At 38.0% G+C, this 16,810-nt stretch overlaps 1 protein-coding gene across 1 annotated transcript in view; it reads left to right on the top strand.

Moving 5' to 3' along the window:
• Positions 1 to 16,810, top strand: part of DNAH3 (dynein axonemal heavy chain 3) — a 63,027-nt gene that overhangs the window by 36,162 nt on the left and 10,055 nt on the right. Inside the window, exons 35-52 of the mRNA XM_063343199.1 lie at positions 665 to 776; positions 1,327 to 1,568; positions 2,162 to 2,262; positions 2,341 to 2,446; positions 3,780 to 3,909; positions 4,397 to 4,633; positions 5,018 to 5,121; positions 6,183 to 6,477; positions 6,922 to 7,101; positions 8,110 to 8,233; positions 8,326 to 8,482; positions 8,807 to 8,950; positions 9,558 to 10,224; positions 10,335 to 10,500; positions 10,789 to 11,005; positions 11,950 to 12,132; positions 13,043 to 13,241; positions 14,143 to 16,284. Coding sequence (XP_063199269.1) covers positions 665 to 776; positions 1,327 to 1,568; positions 2,162 to 2,262; positions 2,341 to 2,446; positions 3,780 to 3,909; positions 4,397 to 4,633; positions 5,018 to 5,121; positions 6,183 to 6,477; positions 6,922 to 7,101; positions 8,110 to 8,233; positions 8,326 to 8,482; positions 8,807 to 8,950; positions 9,558 to 10,224; positions 10,335 to 10,500; positions 10,789 to 11,005; positions 11,950 to 12,132; positions 13,043 to 13,241; positions 14,143 to 16,284 — 5,506 coding nt within the window. The remainder of the gene's footprint in view (positions 1 to 664; positions 777 to 1,326; positions 1,569 to 2,161; positions 2,263 to 2,340; positions 2,447 to 3,779; positions 3,910 to 4,396; positions 4,634 to 5,017; positions 5,122 to 6,182; positions 6,478 to 6,921; positions 7,102 to 8,109; positions 8,234 to 8,325; positions 8,483 to 8,806; positions 8,951 to 9,557; positions 10,225 to 10,334; positions 10,501 to 10,788; positions 11,006 to 11,949; positions 12,133 to 13,042; positions 13,242 to 14,142; positions 16,285 to 16,810) is intronic.

Raw genomic sequence — 16,810 nt, 5'->3', positions numbered from 1 at the left:
TTATGCTGCTTTGCAAACCATGCTTTATCTTGTATTTAAATAGGAGTAGTATTAACTGGTTAGAAATTTAAGCTAAACCAGAAAATATCAGCCTTAACCTGATTCAAAAAACTAATCTTTTGGGGCATTCTTCTTACAGGTGTGTTTGAACGTGTTCTGTTTGAAGGCTTTGACTTGAGTTCTGACAAGATCTTGGGGGGTGACTGAAGAAGTTACCACTCTTCCAGTCCACAGTCAGCCTCTGTGGCTGATCTGTCATATGACAGATCCTCAGAACTGTAGTTTCAATACCTTTGTGTTAGCTTCATTGGTAACAATTGATTTCAATTTAGGCTTTTACACTGGGCCGTGATCTGCAGTGTCTGGTTAGTGTCCTCACACCCTGCACAATGATGCTGTTACAGCTGAGGGATTACATTTAGCAAGGAGAAGGGGAGAATGTCTAGGGGGCAATGACTTCTTAAAATTATATCACTGGGAATTGCCATAATAGTATGACTGCCTTCTGATTTAGGTAAATGCTTTGGTTAGCCTTAACAGAGTGCAGATATTTGGCTGATATTTTGTCCTGTCGCGTCTGAGTCCAGGAGAGATACCTTGAGTTCCATACACGTAACTCTTACTTTTGTGCTATGTTAGAGTCAATCTCTTGTCACTGATGCAGATATATGAAATGATGCTGGTGCGCCATGGCTTCATGATCGTTGGAGATCCTTTGAGTGGGAAGACCTGTGCGTACAAAGTGCTAGCCGGAGCCCTTGGTGATTTGTGCGCAGGTAACATTGTTCTGCCACAACCTTCTCATTAAACGAAGTTAATTCTATGACTGATGTTTTCCCTTTGCAGAGATATGCCCAGGTTAATTATCCTATATTCTGGTTTCTCGACTGGAAAGCTTCTATTCATTGAACTGTTTTTGTCTGGTGTATTTGTCTGGAAGTATTTTTGTTTGCATTTACTGGAATAGTAGAACATATTAATGTGTTTATGCTTTTTTGAGTTTTTTTAAGCATTGTATTTGTGCATAATACTCCTGAAAAAACTAGCTCTGATAGGGCAATTGTAAGTAGCTCCCATAAACATATAAAATCTATTCTGCTCTGCTTTTTCATTTTTTTCATGTGCTTTTGCACATAGGACTTTGTACTTCCCTTGTACAAGTAACGGAATTTCTTATTTGCTGCTGCTTAGCTGCCAAATGTCTGGGGTTTTTTGCCTTGGGCAGCTAAAGTAGAATTGTCAGGAATCTTCATGTTCTGTACTTAAGTTGTTGAATGAAACTAACCTATTAAATTCTCAAGCTCATCTATTTGTCTTTTTACGCAGCAAAATCCATGGATGAATTTGCTGTTGAATACAAAGTTATTAATCCCAAAGCAATTACTATGGGACAGTTGTATGGCTGTTTTGATCCTGTAAGCCATGAGTGGACAGATGGAGTTCTTGCAAATGCCTTCAGGGAACAAGCATCTTCTACCACAGATGATCGGAAGTGGATTATTTTTGATGGCCCAGTGGATGCAGTTTGGATAGAGAACATGAACACTGTTCTGGATGATAATAAAAAGGTAGCCTAATTTTTGCCAATAAGCTCGTCCTTCAATATGCATACTTTATTTTAGTAGTAGCTGTATTGTTACCATGTTAGTCAAAGGAGGTATGAAACTCAGGAAAGGCTGATGTGCTTAAAAGCATTGCTTTTTTCCCAGTTACATGAGTGGGTTTAGTAGATGACATTAAGCTGTTACTTCTTCCTAGAAGCCTTGGTTTGCTCCTGCTTTATTGAAATGAGGTTGCTCACTGAGGTGTTTTTATTGACCCTTTTAGGAAACTGAAATACATAAACTCGGTTCTGTAGCTGAAAGCTGAACTTGCTTAAATTACTTAGAGAATAAATTAATTTAAAAAAAGCTGCAGGTCATAACTTTTTTCTTGCAGAGTTATTTAAAGATAGAGCATTGTTCTCTGTGTCTCTGCAAGTCATTACAGTAATACGTGGAAAAGTTGAGACAAGGTCAAAAAACGTGTTGTGAGAATACTAATGAGTGAATGAGGAGTGACACTAAGGAGAATGTTCAGTGATTTTATGACAGGCATTGCTTTGACTGAATGATCAGCACTGACATGACTAGATCATGTTTATGTGATGCTCTTCTTCTAGCTATGCTTGATGAGTGGTGAAATAATTCAGATGAATTCAAAAATGAGTTTAATTTTCGAGCCAGCAGACTTAGAGGAGGCATCTCCAGCAACTGTCAGCAGGTAATGTGAAAGCATTCAAACTTGAACTGTCCCACCTTGTGCATCCACTCCTGTACTATAGTTGTTTGTTCTTCCCAGGTGTGGTATGATCTATATGGACTCGCAGCAGTTAGGTTGGAAGCCACTGAAAGATTCCTACATGAAAACACTGCCTCCAAACCTGCAGGAAGAACACCGAAAGCTGGTGCGACACTTCATTTTTTTTACATAGGTCTAATTTAGAAGATTAACTTTAAGGTGATGTTCACAGTTTGCTCACATGAAGGCAGGCATGCAGAATCAAAACTCTTTGAAGTACTTCCGTGATTTAGAGGGTCCCAGATCTCTTAGAGGCTGTTGTAAATTATTTTGTAGTGATGCATGTCAAATGTTGTTGCAAGGAAAGTACCTGAGAGCTTGAGATGCCATGAGTATTAGAAATGTGATGTGGGAAAAACTGGAAGACTCAAAACGTTTTGAACACGTCCTTCTTCTGTCTAAGACGTCTAGAGTTTAGCTTGAGAAATGCTAATAATAATATTATTATTAGCAGCTTGACCTTCAAAGCTTTAGTCACATCATGAATCCTTGCTAAATAGCCTTTTGTGTACTGGATTGCTTGCATTAATGAGAGCTCTTTGTGTTGTGTATTGTAGTCTATTTTTAGCGTAGATGCAAATAAAAGTAGGTGTTGGTGGGAATCAGCTTTTAATCTTACCAAAATTAAAATTCCCTTTTTCCCCAATAGGGCATTAAAATCTAGTAAGAGAATCAGAATAAGATCTATCCATAATAAGATTGGAGCTGTAAAAAACTTTGATTTCTGTGGTTTGTCAAATCCAAGGCCCCCTTTGAGTTTTTGCAGGAAATGGGGACCAAATTCAAAAGTAGTACCAAGACTAGAAGTGCCCTTTATTGACAGTTTTCTTAGTTGGTCAAAGAAAAATAATTATTCCTTAACCAGCAGATAGCTTGACCCTTTAGTGCGTCTTCTTGAGTACTAGTCCCTGGGAAAAGGCTAGGTCATGATTCCTCCTCTGTTTTCCTGCTTGAGATCATGGAGATAGCACCAGCCATGGTCACTATCTACCTACATGCTGTGGCACTCCCTCAGGTACTAGTCAGTTCCAGCTTTCTGGAATTTCTGCTGTGGCACAGTATCTGTGCTGGGCCCTCAGTAGGGGCCTGTCCTTTTCAAGGGAGGATGAAGCCCTTATCTTTGTTTCTGTTGGAATAATTTTGTTGTTGCCTAAGCAAAGCAGCGGTCTCCCTAGGCTGCGCTACTGCTCTGCTGTCTGGATTAGTAACTGGATAACAAATTCCTGCTGAAAGTGGTAGAAGCAACTCATTTTCACCATCAGATAATGACGGCGTGACTTTGTGATCTGTACTGCCTCACACAGGTCCTTTCCTAATCTTCCCTCTGCCAACTTGGAGAATTTCTGATGCCATATGTTTTATTGAGAGAGAATTGAGGGACAGTGGGAAATGTGGCAACTCCTGCATTGTTTTAAAGCAATTTCATTTTCTTCTGGTAGGTCAACGACTTGTTTATGTGGCTAGTCCAGCCCTGTTTAGAGTTTATTCACCTTCATTGCAAAGCGACTGTAAAAACATCTTCTAGTCATCTGAGTTATAGCTTGATGAAACTCTATACTTGTCTGCTTGGTAAGTACCCTAAGCCTTATTATTTTTATTTCAATTTTTTTTTCCTGCTGTGTCCTATGACAAGGTGCAGGTTATCAAATGCAAGGAAATACCAAAGGAATTTCTTACAGTTGAGATCACACAACACGAGTCCTTTCTTATCACTCAGTATTAATAATAGTTCTTTAACATACAGAACTTTCACATTTAGATGCTGGTGTAATTACAAAACTGAACGTGGTCACGTGAGTGTATTCCATGTGTTTTGCTTGCTGTTTGCTAGCATCCAAAGAAAAGAATTAGAACCCTTTGTAAATGTTTTTTCTTCTAATTTGTTTTTATTTGTAAACAGTATTTTACACCGACAAGATCCTCGCTCTGTAGATTGGCTTTGTTCCATGGAAGACAATGCTTTAAGTTTGTCTCAGAATACTTTTGCAAAAATGCATGTTGAATTGGGATTTATGATTGTTACCGGCATTTAACTAAAATTCAAAACGTGTTTTAGATGAAATAAAGCAATCTGAGGAAGAAGAGAAGGAAAGCGTGTCTAGTCAGCAGATCGCCGTGTGGCTGCAGGGGCTTTTCCTTTTTGCTTTGGTTTGGACGGTTGGTGGGATCATCGATGCAGATAGCAGAAAGAAATTTGACTTGTTTTACCGCAACTTGCTAATGGGAATGAATGATGAAAACCCACGCCCTAAGAGTGTGACGCTTACCAGGAGCAGTATCTTCCCAGAAAAAGGTGCTTCTTCATAACTGTACTTGCCTGGCCTTTTATAAAGCAATAAGAACTCGGCACTTTAAGGGAGAATAGAGTGCCTGGCAGATGTTAAGTTTGCAGCAGAGCCACCATCTGCCAAGCCTTGGGCTGAACAGTTGGGTGCTCTTTCCTGGCTCTTTTAAGCAGGAGTAGCATATGCCTCATGTTGTACTCAAACCACGTAGCTGAATCTGACCTAAAATAATTTGGTGATGATAATGGCGGGGGGTGGGTGGGTGGGTGTATCTCGTGTTCTAGAAAGTCTTCGTTATCTCATAGTGTTGGATGCGTCACACTAAAATGATTGAAGTTTATTTTTATTCTTTAATCAGTGGGTTTTGCTATGTTGTGTTTTTCAATTAACAGGGAGTGTTTATGACTTCTATTTTTACAAGCATGGTAGCAGGCAATGGAACACGTGGACGGAGTACATCACAAAAGAAGAGCAAGTTATCTCCCCAGGGGCTAAGGTTCACATTGATATCTTTCATCATAGAATATAATTATTTGACTAAATGAGTTAGCAGTATGAATCAACTACCTTAGCTAGCTCTGATTCTACTATATTAGGCTGTTTACTGTTTGATATGCAACATTTCATTAATCTCTGTGGGCTCCTTTTCATGCTTATGTCTTAATTCTGGTACCATCAATATTGAAAGTTGAGCGCCGCAGGTGAACCCGGAGCCCTGAGGTTGGCTGCTGGTTAAAATTTTTGGTTCTGCTTTAATCTCTGTAATAGCATCTGATGTTGGGGAAATCATGGTAGGAAAAAGCCAAAGTATGAATTTCCGTTCTTTCATTTTTGTTTTGTATGTTTGATATCATGATATTACAGTATGAGTTAATCACAGAGGGCAAGCAAAGAGACTTACTACTTCTTTGGGATATGGAGAGCAGTACTGAGAGTCCTGGATCCCCTTCATTTCCAAATAGGAGCACTCACATTTTGATGGCAGCTGTGAACTCAAGGGAGGTGTAGCACAGCAGAGATCTGCAAAAAGTACCTGTTCTGCAAATGAAATTTCAAGATAACTTAAGTGATGGTTGTTCAGCTTTTCATTCCATTGTAGTTGCAACTGTCTTGTCTGTTAAGTACATGAGAGATGTAAGATTACATTTCATTCTGCTGTCTAAAATATTTTCTTGATACCTAGTGCAGAGTTGCTAATGATAAGTGGAAGATGAGGAAGAGAAAAAAATTTCCATAGCACTGTTCCTTTCCCTTTGTACAGTAGGGGAACAGAATTAAGCCATGCCCAACTCTGTAGATCTCCTTCTGGGCTTTATATAGTGTCTATGAACCGTAATATAGATAATGCTATTTGTGCTATTTACTGTCTAAACACTGAACAAGAAGTGGGGCCATACTCTCTACCAGAATCTTGTTATAGCCCAGGTTTTCAGAGAAAAGAATTTTTAAAAAATGCATTTGTGCTACAGGCTTCCTGTAGTTGCTTGCAAATATTCATGTTGATTAAGCTATTAGATGTTTGACTTTAGTTTTTCATTTTACTTTCCTGTGTAACAGGTATCTGAGCTGATCATTCCAACAACGGAAACAGCCAGACAAATGTTTTTTCTTAAAACATATGTGGAGCATAATGTCCCTTTGCTTTTTGTGGGTCCCACTGGCACTGGAAAATCAGCTATAACAAACAATTTTCTACTACAACTTCCAAAGCAAAAATACATCCCAAGCTTCATCAACTTCTCTGCAAGAACCTCTGCTAACCAAACCCAGGATATTATTATGTCCAAACTGGACAGAAGAAGAAAGGGATTATTTGGACCTCCTTCGGGGAAAAAAGCTATAATATTTGTCGGTAAGACAGTTTTTTTTCAGAGTTTTTACATCATTTTAATTCTGGCTTTAGGCAAAGGAAGAGATTTACTGAGGCTAGTAATTTTGGATTGCTTCAGTGCGTTTTGGCTTTTTTCAGGCATCCAAAGAAGGATTAGCACTGCCCCCTGCTGAAAAGTTTCTGACTGTTTAAGTGGTGGTTGTCTTCAGAATAGTTCATAGTGTTGCAGTGTTACAGGAAATAAAATAAAAGAAAATCACCAACCACACTAAATTCACCCCTAAGCATGCCTGTGAAATACAATGCCATTTGGTTCTGGATAGTTTAATGGGAAAGAAGAATAACAAGACACAACTTTTTTCTATCTCTAGTTCAGTTATTTTTTTCTTCTTAGCTTTGAAAGAAAACCATGATTCCTGAACACTGAGGTTTTTTTTTTTTATTTGATGTCTGTGTTCTCCATAGATGACCTAAACATGCCTGCAAAGGAAGTGTATGGAGCCCAGCCACCTATTGAGCTTCTCAGACAATGGATTGATCACGGTCACTGGTACGACAAGAAAGATACATCCAAGATTAATATCATAGATGTGCTGCTTGTTTCAGCTATGGGTCCACCTGGGGGAGGCAGGAATGATATTACAGGTAGGAAATGTATTACTGTGGCAAGTAGTTATCTAATTGACTGAAGTGAAGAGGCACATTCAGTTTTGCTGATGACATTCTACGTTTCTGGATTACTTGTTAACCTACAGATACATTCACTGGCTGGGTCATTCCAAATAGAAGTCTGTATGCTCGAGGTCAAATCTTTGTCTGCTCCAAGGGGAGTTCAATCAACATTAGAAACAATGTTTTTAATGTTGATTAAACTACGAATGATGAAAACAATACTAAAATTAGGGAATTGGACACTTTTTCCGTTTTCTATTCTTTGGAAAAGGGAGGGAATACATCTTCTCGCCAAGTCTTTCTGGCAGTTCTCTTCTGAAATTGTATCTCCTGCTGCTAACATAGGCTGCCTGCATTTACTTACAAGCACGTTGCCTGCAAATCCATGATTCCTGTCATATCTCCATAAGGGAGGCTATATTTTCTAATGAAAAAGTTATGTCAGTAAAAGACCTAATGTAGCTACAGCTACACCATTATAAGGCACTTTATGCCACTTTGCCTCATTTAGACACTCTAATACAGGTATGTGCTCTGAGAAGGCTTTAGTAAAATAACTATTTCGATACAGCTAAACTTGTAATATGTACTAATGTATAGACTGAATTTTTTTAGATCAAACCTAATGATAACAAGATACTTGATTCGGTAAAGTTTTACTGTGTCATATCACAATCAACAGGGGTAACACAAGCTGAAATTTAAATTTGGGTAATAGTGGCCTTGTTGTAATGGAGATTCATGTTTTTCATATTAAAAACCATTATGCTAAGTGAAATACTGATGTAAAATATAAACCAGTTTATAATTCTTTTGCATCACTACTGGGTCAGAAATTTGCCAGAAACAAAATCATGGAGCTGGAGCCAGATTCAAATATTGTTGTTTGAGTGACAGTCAATCCTCGAATATGCTAGCTGAAAGGTGGAAAAATGTTTGGACATTCCTAAATCTTTCTACATCTTTTTGTGCGTATTACAGGACGCTTCACACGGCACTTGAATATTGTATCTATCTCTTCTTTTGATGATGACATATTAACCAAGATTTTTACTGCAGTTGCTGATTGGCACTTCAGCAAAGGCTTTGAGCCTGTGTTTCTAAGGTAATGTGATATATTTCCTGTAACATCGTTGTCATTTTTTCTTCTGTGATTTATCTGCAGAAGTTAAAATTGTATCTGTTTTACTTCTTAAGGCTGGGTAAGATGATGGTCCAAGCGACAATGGTGATTTATAAAATGGCAGTTGACAATTTTCTCCCAACTCCTTCAAAATCACACTATGTCTTTAATCTACGGGATTTTTCCAGGGTTATTAAAGGAGTGCTGCTCTGTCCACACACTCATTTGCAAGTAAGTTGTAGTTTAATTATGTTGCGGTAAGAAAGAGCAATGGAAAAAGTAAATTCTTTTGATAATATCAGTAAGTAAATGTCATGGTTTGGGCATAAGAAGTTCCAGTTTGTATTGGCAGGAAGGACAAGATAATAACTAGGTGGGGAAGCCAGTTAAGTTAGCAGATGCTGAGCCATGTGCTGAATGGCTTGGAACTGAAAGATTCCCACTGAGTTTAGTACAAGATACAGCAGGGTCCAGATGGACATTTCTGTCCTTTTGTTTTTAAAGAAATTCTGCCTGAGCTACACTTACCTGTTTTCTTGTATTTACATTTTTCAGGATGGAGATAAACTGATCAGACTTTGGATTCATGAGGTGTACAGAGTTTTCTATGATCGCCTAGTTGATGAGGAGGACAAGAAGGTATTCTTTCAGATGGTACAAGAGGCAACATCAAATGGCTTCAAGCAGAGCTTTGATAAGGTATTTTTGGGTAATGTGCTGGGACCAAAAACGAGACTGATGCCTTCTCAGAAATACTTAGACATTGAGATTACATTAATATTGGACACATTTTGAATTATTTTGATCAGTGTTTTTGAAAAGTATGGATGGTCTTCTATTCAATATTGAGTATTATACCTATTCTTAGTCAAGTTAATACAAATTGCTTCATACCAGAATGATTCATAACTTCAAAAGGATTCTGTGTTGATACAGAGGACTATCTCGAATAAATGTCTTACACAGTATTTATCTGTGCTTTTGCTTAAGTTAATATTTGTACGAGCCAATGGGAGTAGTGGGTACTTTTCTGAGAAGCCTTTTGGGAACTTGTCCTATATTTGACAGCAAAATCTCTCTGTGAAGTATGCATATGTAGAAACTTGTATGCCAACCTACAGCATATTCCCCATTTAGGCGTTTTTTGTGTTTGGTTTTTTTTTTCCACACTGAGGTAATAACTAGAATAGCTGGAAAACAGTACTTCCCACAGTGTTATTACTATGTAGATAAAAATGAGTATGACTTTAAGGAAAATGGTTTCCTAATAGTTTGAATTACCTGTTGATTCTTGTCTTTTCCGTAGGTACTGAGTCATCTCTCACCTACTGGAAAAATCTCCGATGATGATATCCGCAGCCTGTTCTTTGGAGACTATTTGATGCCGGACAGTAATGTAAAAGTGTATGATGAAATCACAGACTTAAAGCAACTGACAACCGTGATGGAATACTACCTTGAGGAATACAACAATGTCAGCAAAGCGCCGATGTCCTTAGTCATGTTCAAGTTTGCTATTGAGCATATCTCAAGGATATGCAGGGTATTGAAACAGGATAATGGACATCTGTTGTTGGTGGGGGTTGGTGGCAGTGGTCGACAAAGTGCTACCAAGCTAGCCACCTACATGAACAGCTTTGAACTCTTTCAAATTGAAATTACAAAGTCCTATGGCATTCATGAATGGAAAGAAGATGTTAAACGAGTCATGCTGAAAGCAGGTGTTGGTAACAATAATGTGTCCTTTTTGTTTTGTGATAATCAGATAAAGGATGAAGCATTTGTAGAAGATATCAACATGCTTTTAAATACTGGTGATGTGCCTAATATCTTTGCAACAGATGAGAAAGCTGAAATTGTTGAGAAAATGCAAGGGGCAGCAAGGATGGAGAACAGGAAAATTGAAGCCACTCCCCTTGCTATGTACAATTTCTTTATTGAAAGGGTGAAGAAAAATTTGCATATTGTCTTAGGTCGGTATACAATGTGTTATTTCTTAGAATGTTTTTCTTAGGCTTTTTTGTTTCTGCTTCCTAACAGCAAACAAACTTAAGTAACAATCATGATTTATTTTTTTTTCTAGCCATGAGTCCTATTGGAGATGCATTTCGGAATCGATTACGGATGTTCCCTTCACTGATAAACTGCTGCACCATTGATTGGTTCCAAACCTGGCCCACAGATGCTTTGGAAATGGTTGCTAACAAGTTTTTAGAGGATGTTGAACTTGAAGATGACATTAGAAAAGCGTATGAGTTTATCTGTCAAGAAACATATGAAGCAAATGTTTGTTCCCCTCCCCCTCTGGGGAAACTCTGGGATTTCAGTGCAAGTCAAAGACACCTAGATATTTCTAATCTGATATTTCTGAAAATCAGGCCACTCTTTTAAGAAGTCTAAAATATTTCTTATAATGGGCAAAAACCAATTCTGCCTTCTCTAACACTAATATAATGTCATAGGCTTAGAGTTATTTCCTCGTAATTAACATAAAGACAGATTGTATTTTCATAGTAATGTGGAAAAATTTTCTCTAGGGTTGTGTCAATGTGCAAATATTTCCAAGAAAGTGTGAGAGAGCTCTCCATCAGCTACTACGCTACACTGCGAAGACACAACTATGTGACACCAGCTTCATACCTAGAATTGATTCTTACCTTTAAGACTCTGCTGAATAGCAAAAGGGAAGAAGTTGACATGATGAGAGCTCGTTATCTTATGGGACTTCAAAAACTTGATTTTGCATCTTCACAAGTAAGTTTCAGATGAAAACACTGAATAGGTACCATATGCATACTTTAGTATGGGGTCTGTATAAGCTGATTAAAACTTACAAAACCCCAACATATTAAATACTCTGTTCACTATATTCATGATGCTATTGATAATTTTCTATAGAAAGCTAGCAGGAAAAGTTAGATTACTGCTTAGCCATTTTAGGTAATTGTGGTATGTAAATTCAGATTATAGCACTTAATAGAAAGCTAAATGAAATTGATGGTACTCATAAAATGTTGAAGGAATAAACCTTGCAAATTTCATTATTTTCTCAAAACCTTAGTACCTAGTTCCTATTACCCCTTTCAAAATAGGGGAGAAGTTGAAGAACGTTGTAAGACAATAATAAATTTTAATTCCTAAGTAGATTCCCAGTAGAAAATTGATCAGGTTCCAGGTAAATAACCCCATTTTTTTAATCCATGTGATCCAGGGATTGATCTTTCCAAGAAGCAAAGTAAAGAGGCTTTCAGATACTTGCTGGATGAAGAAGAGCATCCAATTTGCAGCCGTTGCTGTCACTAATTCTGTGTTTCCTTCCAAGTTTCTCTTGGATTTTGTTTTCCACCTGTGCAATGAAGGATTACTTTGGGTTCCATAAACTGAAACTGACTGTAAGGAAAGAAATTACAGTTAATCAATTTATTTCTCATTATTGAAATTAAGTGGATGATAAAAAAGCAAGCGTATTGCATGGAGGATAAAAAAAGAAATCCTTTTTAAAAATTTATTCAGTTAAATAAAACAGCTCTTGGTAAAAATAGGGTAGAGAACTATTTTAATAATTATTTAGATCAAATGTCCCTTTTTAGATTGTATTAATATGGTGTCTTCTGATCTTTCTTCCTAAGACATCAAGATGTGAAATGCGTGCAATGTTTACAGAAATTTTTTCTTGATTTTCCCGTTACGTTCATCAGGTTGCAGAGATGCAGAAAGAACTGACTGCTCTTCAGCCTGAACTCATTCAAACTTCTGCAGAAACAGAAAAAATGATGATCAAGATTGAAAAGGAAACCACTGAAGTAGACGCAAAGAAGGAACTAGTGTCAGCCGATGAAAAAGAGGCTAATGAAGCAGCAGCTGTTGCTAAAGCTATTAAGGTAGTGTACAAGGGCTTGAGACAGGAGCATGATGGGTTCCAAGTCTTTCCAAGTAAATGGGAGTTGTGATGATGTGTTAATGGTATGAGCTAAGCTCTTGAAGTAACAAAATTGCAAGAGATGATGAATGAAATGTTCCTAATACAAACAAGGTAAATTTTGGCTGTTTGGAGTATGACTGTATCTCACAGTACTGCATAGCTTCCCTTTCTAGTTCACATCCCAAAAGCTGTGTAGCTCTTATTTCTGTACTAATATATTCTCCTTCTCAACAGATTGAGTCATGAGGTTATACTGTTTCCAGGCCCAAAGACAGTTCTTTTAGAGTTAGCTGAGGTAATCTGGCATAGTGCTGCGTGAAGCCTGATGAGGCATAACCTCAGAGATATTGTCACAGCCGCATGTCTGTAGCACAGAATTTCCCATGGGAAGCTGCAGGATTCCTCAATATTTTTTTTTTGTAACTAGTTGGAAATGTCAGTAATAGATAAGGTAGATAATTAGACAGATAGGTAGATCTGAGTACATGATAAAGAATTAAAGCTACACAGTATATATTTTTACCTGATCAGCACTGTAAGGTTTAACTAAGAACAACTATACCTAGCCTGTATTTTAATTCTCCTTGTCAGAGCACAGAGATTTTGATCTTGAAAGCTTGCCTGGCTTTTTCAGCTATCAGTTCATCTTATGGAAGTTATTAATTTATCTACAAACCTTCCCTCTTTAAACTGCTCAGACAAATTGTGGGACTGGTTTTCTCTACAAGAAACACAATGTTGTGAAGAGTCTTTTTATTAGGTACTTATAAGCGCAGAAGGTTCTCGGAGGCTGTGGTGGAGTTGGGTAATGAGTTTGCAGACCTGGGATTTTATGAAGGTTTATAGGCTTTTGCCCAATTTCTTAACAGGATGAATGTGAAGGAGACCTTGCTGAGGCCATGCCAGCTTTGCAGGCAGCACTTGCAGCTCTTGATACCCTGAATCCTTCAGACATCTCTCTAGTGAAATCCATGCAGAATCCACCTGGTCCTGTTAAGCTCGTCATGGAGAGTATCTGTGTCATGAAGGGAACTAAACCAGAGAGAAAACCTGATCCAAGTGGCAGTGGTAATGATGCGGTATTTGTTATCCGTGCCCTAGGAATGCTTGGAGTACTGCTGTGTTATAGTAGTTAAGTGCTTCTAGCGTGAATGCAGCCACATCCACTAAAAGTGCATTTTGCTATCAGTGACTTACAACTACACTGAATAGCTGAGTTGCTTTTGCCATTGTAACATATTGCACTTGCTTGACACTGCTGTACAAGCTCTGTAAATATGATTCCAGTCACCAGCACAAAGTCATCTCTTCAACTTCCTTTGACCCAATTTTGATTTTTGCATTGCCTTGAGGAACTCTGGGAGCTGGAGATCTGCTGTTCACCTGTATTTTCCCCTCTAATGCCTGCTACCAAAATCTTTCAGTTATACTGGGAGATAGAATTCTAGTTATACCCCTGTCACAGGTGATTACTCTAACAGGCTCCTTCTGCGTGGGTTCTGTTGTTGTTGTGGGATTGCACAGGATTTGTGAGGTAGGAAAGGAAAGAGACCTTTTTCTTTCACTTTTCTTCTACCTTATGCCCCCACAGTTCAACCCTTCATAATTGAAAATAAGAATTCTTTAAATGTCTTTCATCCAAAGCTGTTACCTAGATTAGGAAGGAATGCTTGGTTACTGATTTATCTAATAAATTATGCTAAGAAAGACTGTATAGTAATTTGTTGCTTGCTGTGCGTGGTTGATTTAGAATTAATATGTAATTAATAGATATGGCATAGGTTAGTGATGCTGAAGTTCCTGTCAGAATTTCTTTAGGTAATGACTTTCCCAAATGAGTCAACAGTGGTTGCGTAATAAAATTTTGTTGCAAAATCAGTGATGTTAATTCTTCATATTATGTTTCAAGTATTTTTTCCGTTTGAACATGCATGTTTTAAGCCTGATCTTCGTATTATTTGCAATATAGGTAAAATGATAGAAGACTACTGGGGGCCATCTAGAAAAATTCTTGGAGATCTGAAATTCCTTGAGAGCTTAAAGACGTATAATAAGGATAATATTCCTCCCGCTATAATGAAGAGAATTAGAGAGAGGTTTATTGATCATCCAGATTTTCAGCCAGCTGTCATAAAAAATGTCTCATCTGCTTGTGAAGGACTATGCAAGTGGGTGCGAGCCATGGAAGTCTATGACCGTGTTGCAAAAGTGGTTGCCCCAAAGCGTGAACGATTGAGAGAAGCAGAAGCATTACTGGACGTTCAAATGCAGAAGCTAAAAACAAAACAAGCAGAACTTAAGGAGGTAGTTGATCGCCTCCAAGCTTTGAATGATGAGTTTGACAACATGAATGACCGGAAGAAAGAGTTAGAAAATAATATTGAACTGTGTTCACAAAAGCTTGTGAGAGCTGAACAGCTAATTAGTGGTCTTGGTGGAGAGAAAGATAGGTGGACAGAAGCTGCACGATTATTAGGAATACGGTACATAGACCTTATAGGAGATGTGTTATTATCATCAGGAACTGTGGCTTATTTGGGAGCCTTTACTGTAGATTACCGCCTAAAATGTCAAAAGCAATGGCAGGTCCTCTGCAATGAAAAGAACATACCATGCTCCAGTGATTTTAGCTTAAGTAATACATTAGGGGATCCAGTCAAAATCCGTGCATGGCAGATTGCTGGATTGCCAATTGATTCTTTTTCCATTGACAACGGCATAATTGTTTCTAACTCAAGAAGATGGGCTTTAATGATAGACCCTCAAAGGCAAGCTAACAAGTGGGTAAAAAATATGGAGAAAACTAACAGGCTGTCAGTTATCAAATTATCTGACGCACATTACGTGAGGACATTAGAAAATGCTATTCAGCTTGGAACACCAGTCTTGCTAGAAAATATTGGTGAAGAACTAGATGCTTTCATAGAGCCCATTTTGTTAAAGTTAACATTCAAACAACAAGGAGTAGAATACATGAAATTAGGGGAAAATGTAATTGAATATTCAAAAGATTTCAGGTTTTACATCACAACCCGCTTAAGAAATCCTCATTATCTTCCTGAAGTGGCTGTGAAAGTTTGTCTACTCAACTTTATGATTACGCCTTTGGGTCTTCAGGACCAACTTCTTGGAATTGTAGCTGCAGAGGAAAAGCCTGAGCTAGAAGAAAAGAAAAATAAACTGATTATAGAAAGCGCAGCCAACAAGAAACAACTAAAGGAAATAGAAGATAAAATCCTGGAGATCCTTTCTCATTCTGAAGGAAACATCTTAGAAGATGAAACAGCAATTCATATTTTGTCTTCATCCAAAGAGTTATCCGAAGAAATCTCTGAAAAGCAAAAAATTGCCTCTGTAACTGAGATGCAAATAGATTCTACTCGAATGGGGTATAAGCCAGTTGCTGTTCATTCAGCCATTGTCTTTTTCTGCATCTCTGATCTGGAAAACATTGAACCTATGTACCAGTATTCGTTGATTTGGTTCATTAACTTGTATGTTCAATCTATTGCTAAAAGCAAAAAGAGTGAAGATCTAGAAGAGAGAATTAAAAACATAACCAAGCATTTCACAATGAGCATCTATAATAATGTCTGTCGTTCACTGTTTGAAAAGGATAAGCTGTTATTCTCCTTCCTTCTGACAGTAGGCATTATGAAGGGAAAAGACCAAATAGATGATGATGTTTGGCGTTTCCTACTGACAGGAGGTGTTGCTCTTGATAATCCTCACCCCAATCCAGCTCCAGATTGGCTATCTGACAAATCATGGGCTGAGCTCGTACGTGCATCTAGTCTGACAAACCTCCACGGACTAATGGAACACGTAAAAGAGAATTTTTCAAAATGGAAGCTAATATATGACTCTGTAAGACCCCATGAAGAAGCCTTCCCAGATACGTGGAGCACACTGATGGGGTTAGATCGCATGGTTATTCTCAGATGTTTGAGACCTGACAAAATTATTCCGGCAGTGCAGGAGTTCATTGTGGAAAATATGGGAAGAACATTTATTGAACCACCTACTTTTGATCTTGGAAGAAGTTACAGTGATTCAAATTGTTGTGCCCCTTTGATTTTTGTATTATCGCCAGGTGCTGATCCTATGGCAGGTGAGACTGGTATTAAGAAATCATTTTTTATCTGGTTAAATGTCACTGAGTGTGACTAAACTGATAATAGTGTAGGCCCCTTCATTTGATCTTTAAAGTGTCTTTAAAATACAATACAGCAGTGATGGAATATCAAACATATGCATCTGCGCATATATGTACAAGGATAGTAAAATTGCTAGAGGGTGGAATGAATGTGGTGGTGATGGAATGTCTAGGTCTCTGAGCAGCAATTTAGGGATCTAATGGCTTGTAACAGCCAGACCAGTTTGTAATTTGTGCTTGCATTACAATTCTTTCAGTGGGTGTTTGGGACTTGCCCCAGTCTTTATTACAACCCCTCCTTCAGAAAGTTTCCTCCCTCTCAGTTACTAATTAAATGGTGTATATGACCACATTAAAAAACACATCTGTTAAATGTCCTTTTAAAAATAACCACCCAGATTATTTTTAAACCTGGTTTTCTGCCAAAAGAATTGTAATGTGGAGCCATACCGTAAGGATATATTTCCAGGAGGTAGTGGTT

The sequence above is a fragment of the Chroicocephalus ridibundus genome, chromosome 8 (genome assembly GCF_963924245.1).
Source record: "Chroicocephalus ridibundus chromosome 8, bChrRid1.1, whole genome shotgun sequence".
NCBI lineage: Eukaryota > Metazoa > Chordata > Aves > Charadriiformes > Laridae > Chroicocephalus > Chroicocephalus ridibundus.
The sequence above is the reverse complement of the archived record's forward strand: the minus strand, read 5'-3'. Positions and strand labels throughout refer to the sequence as shown.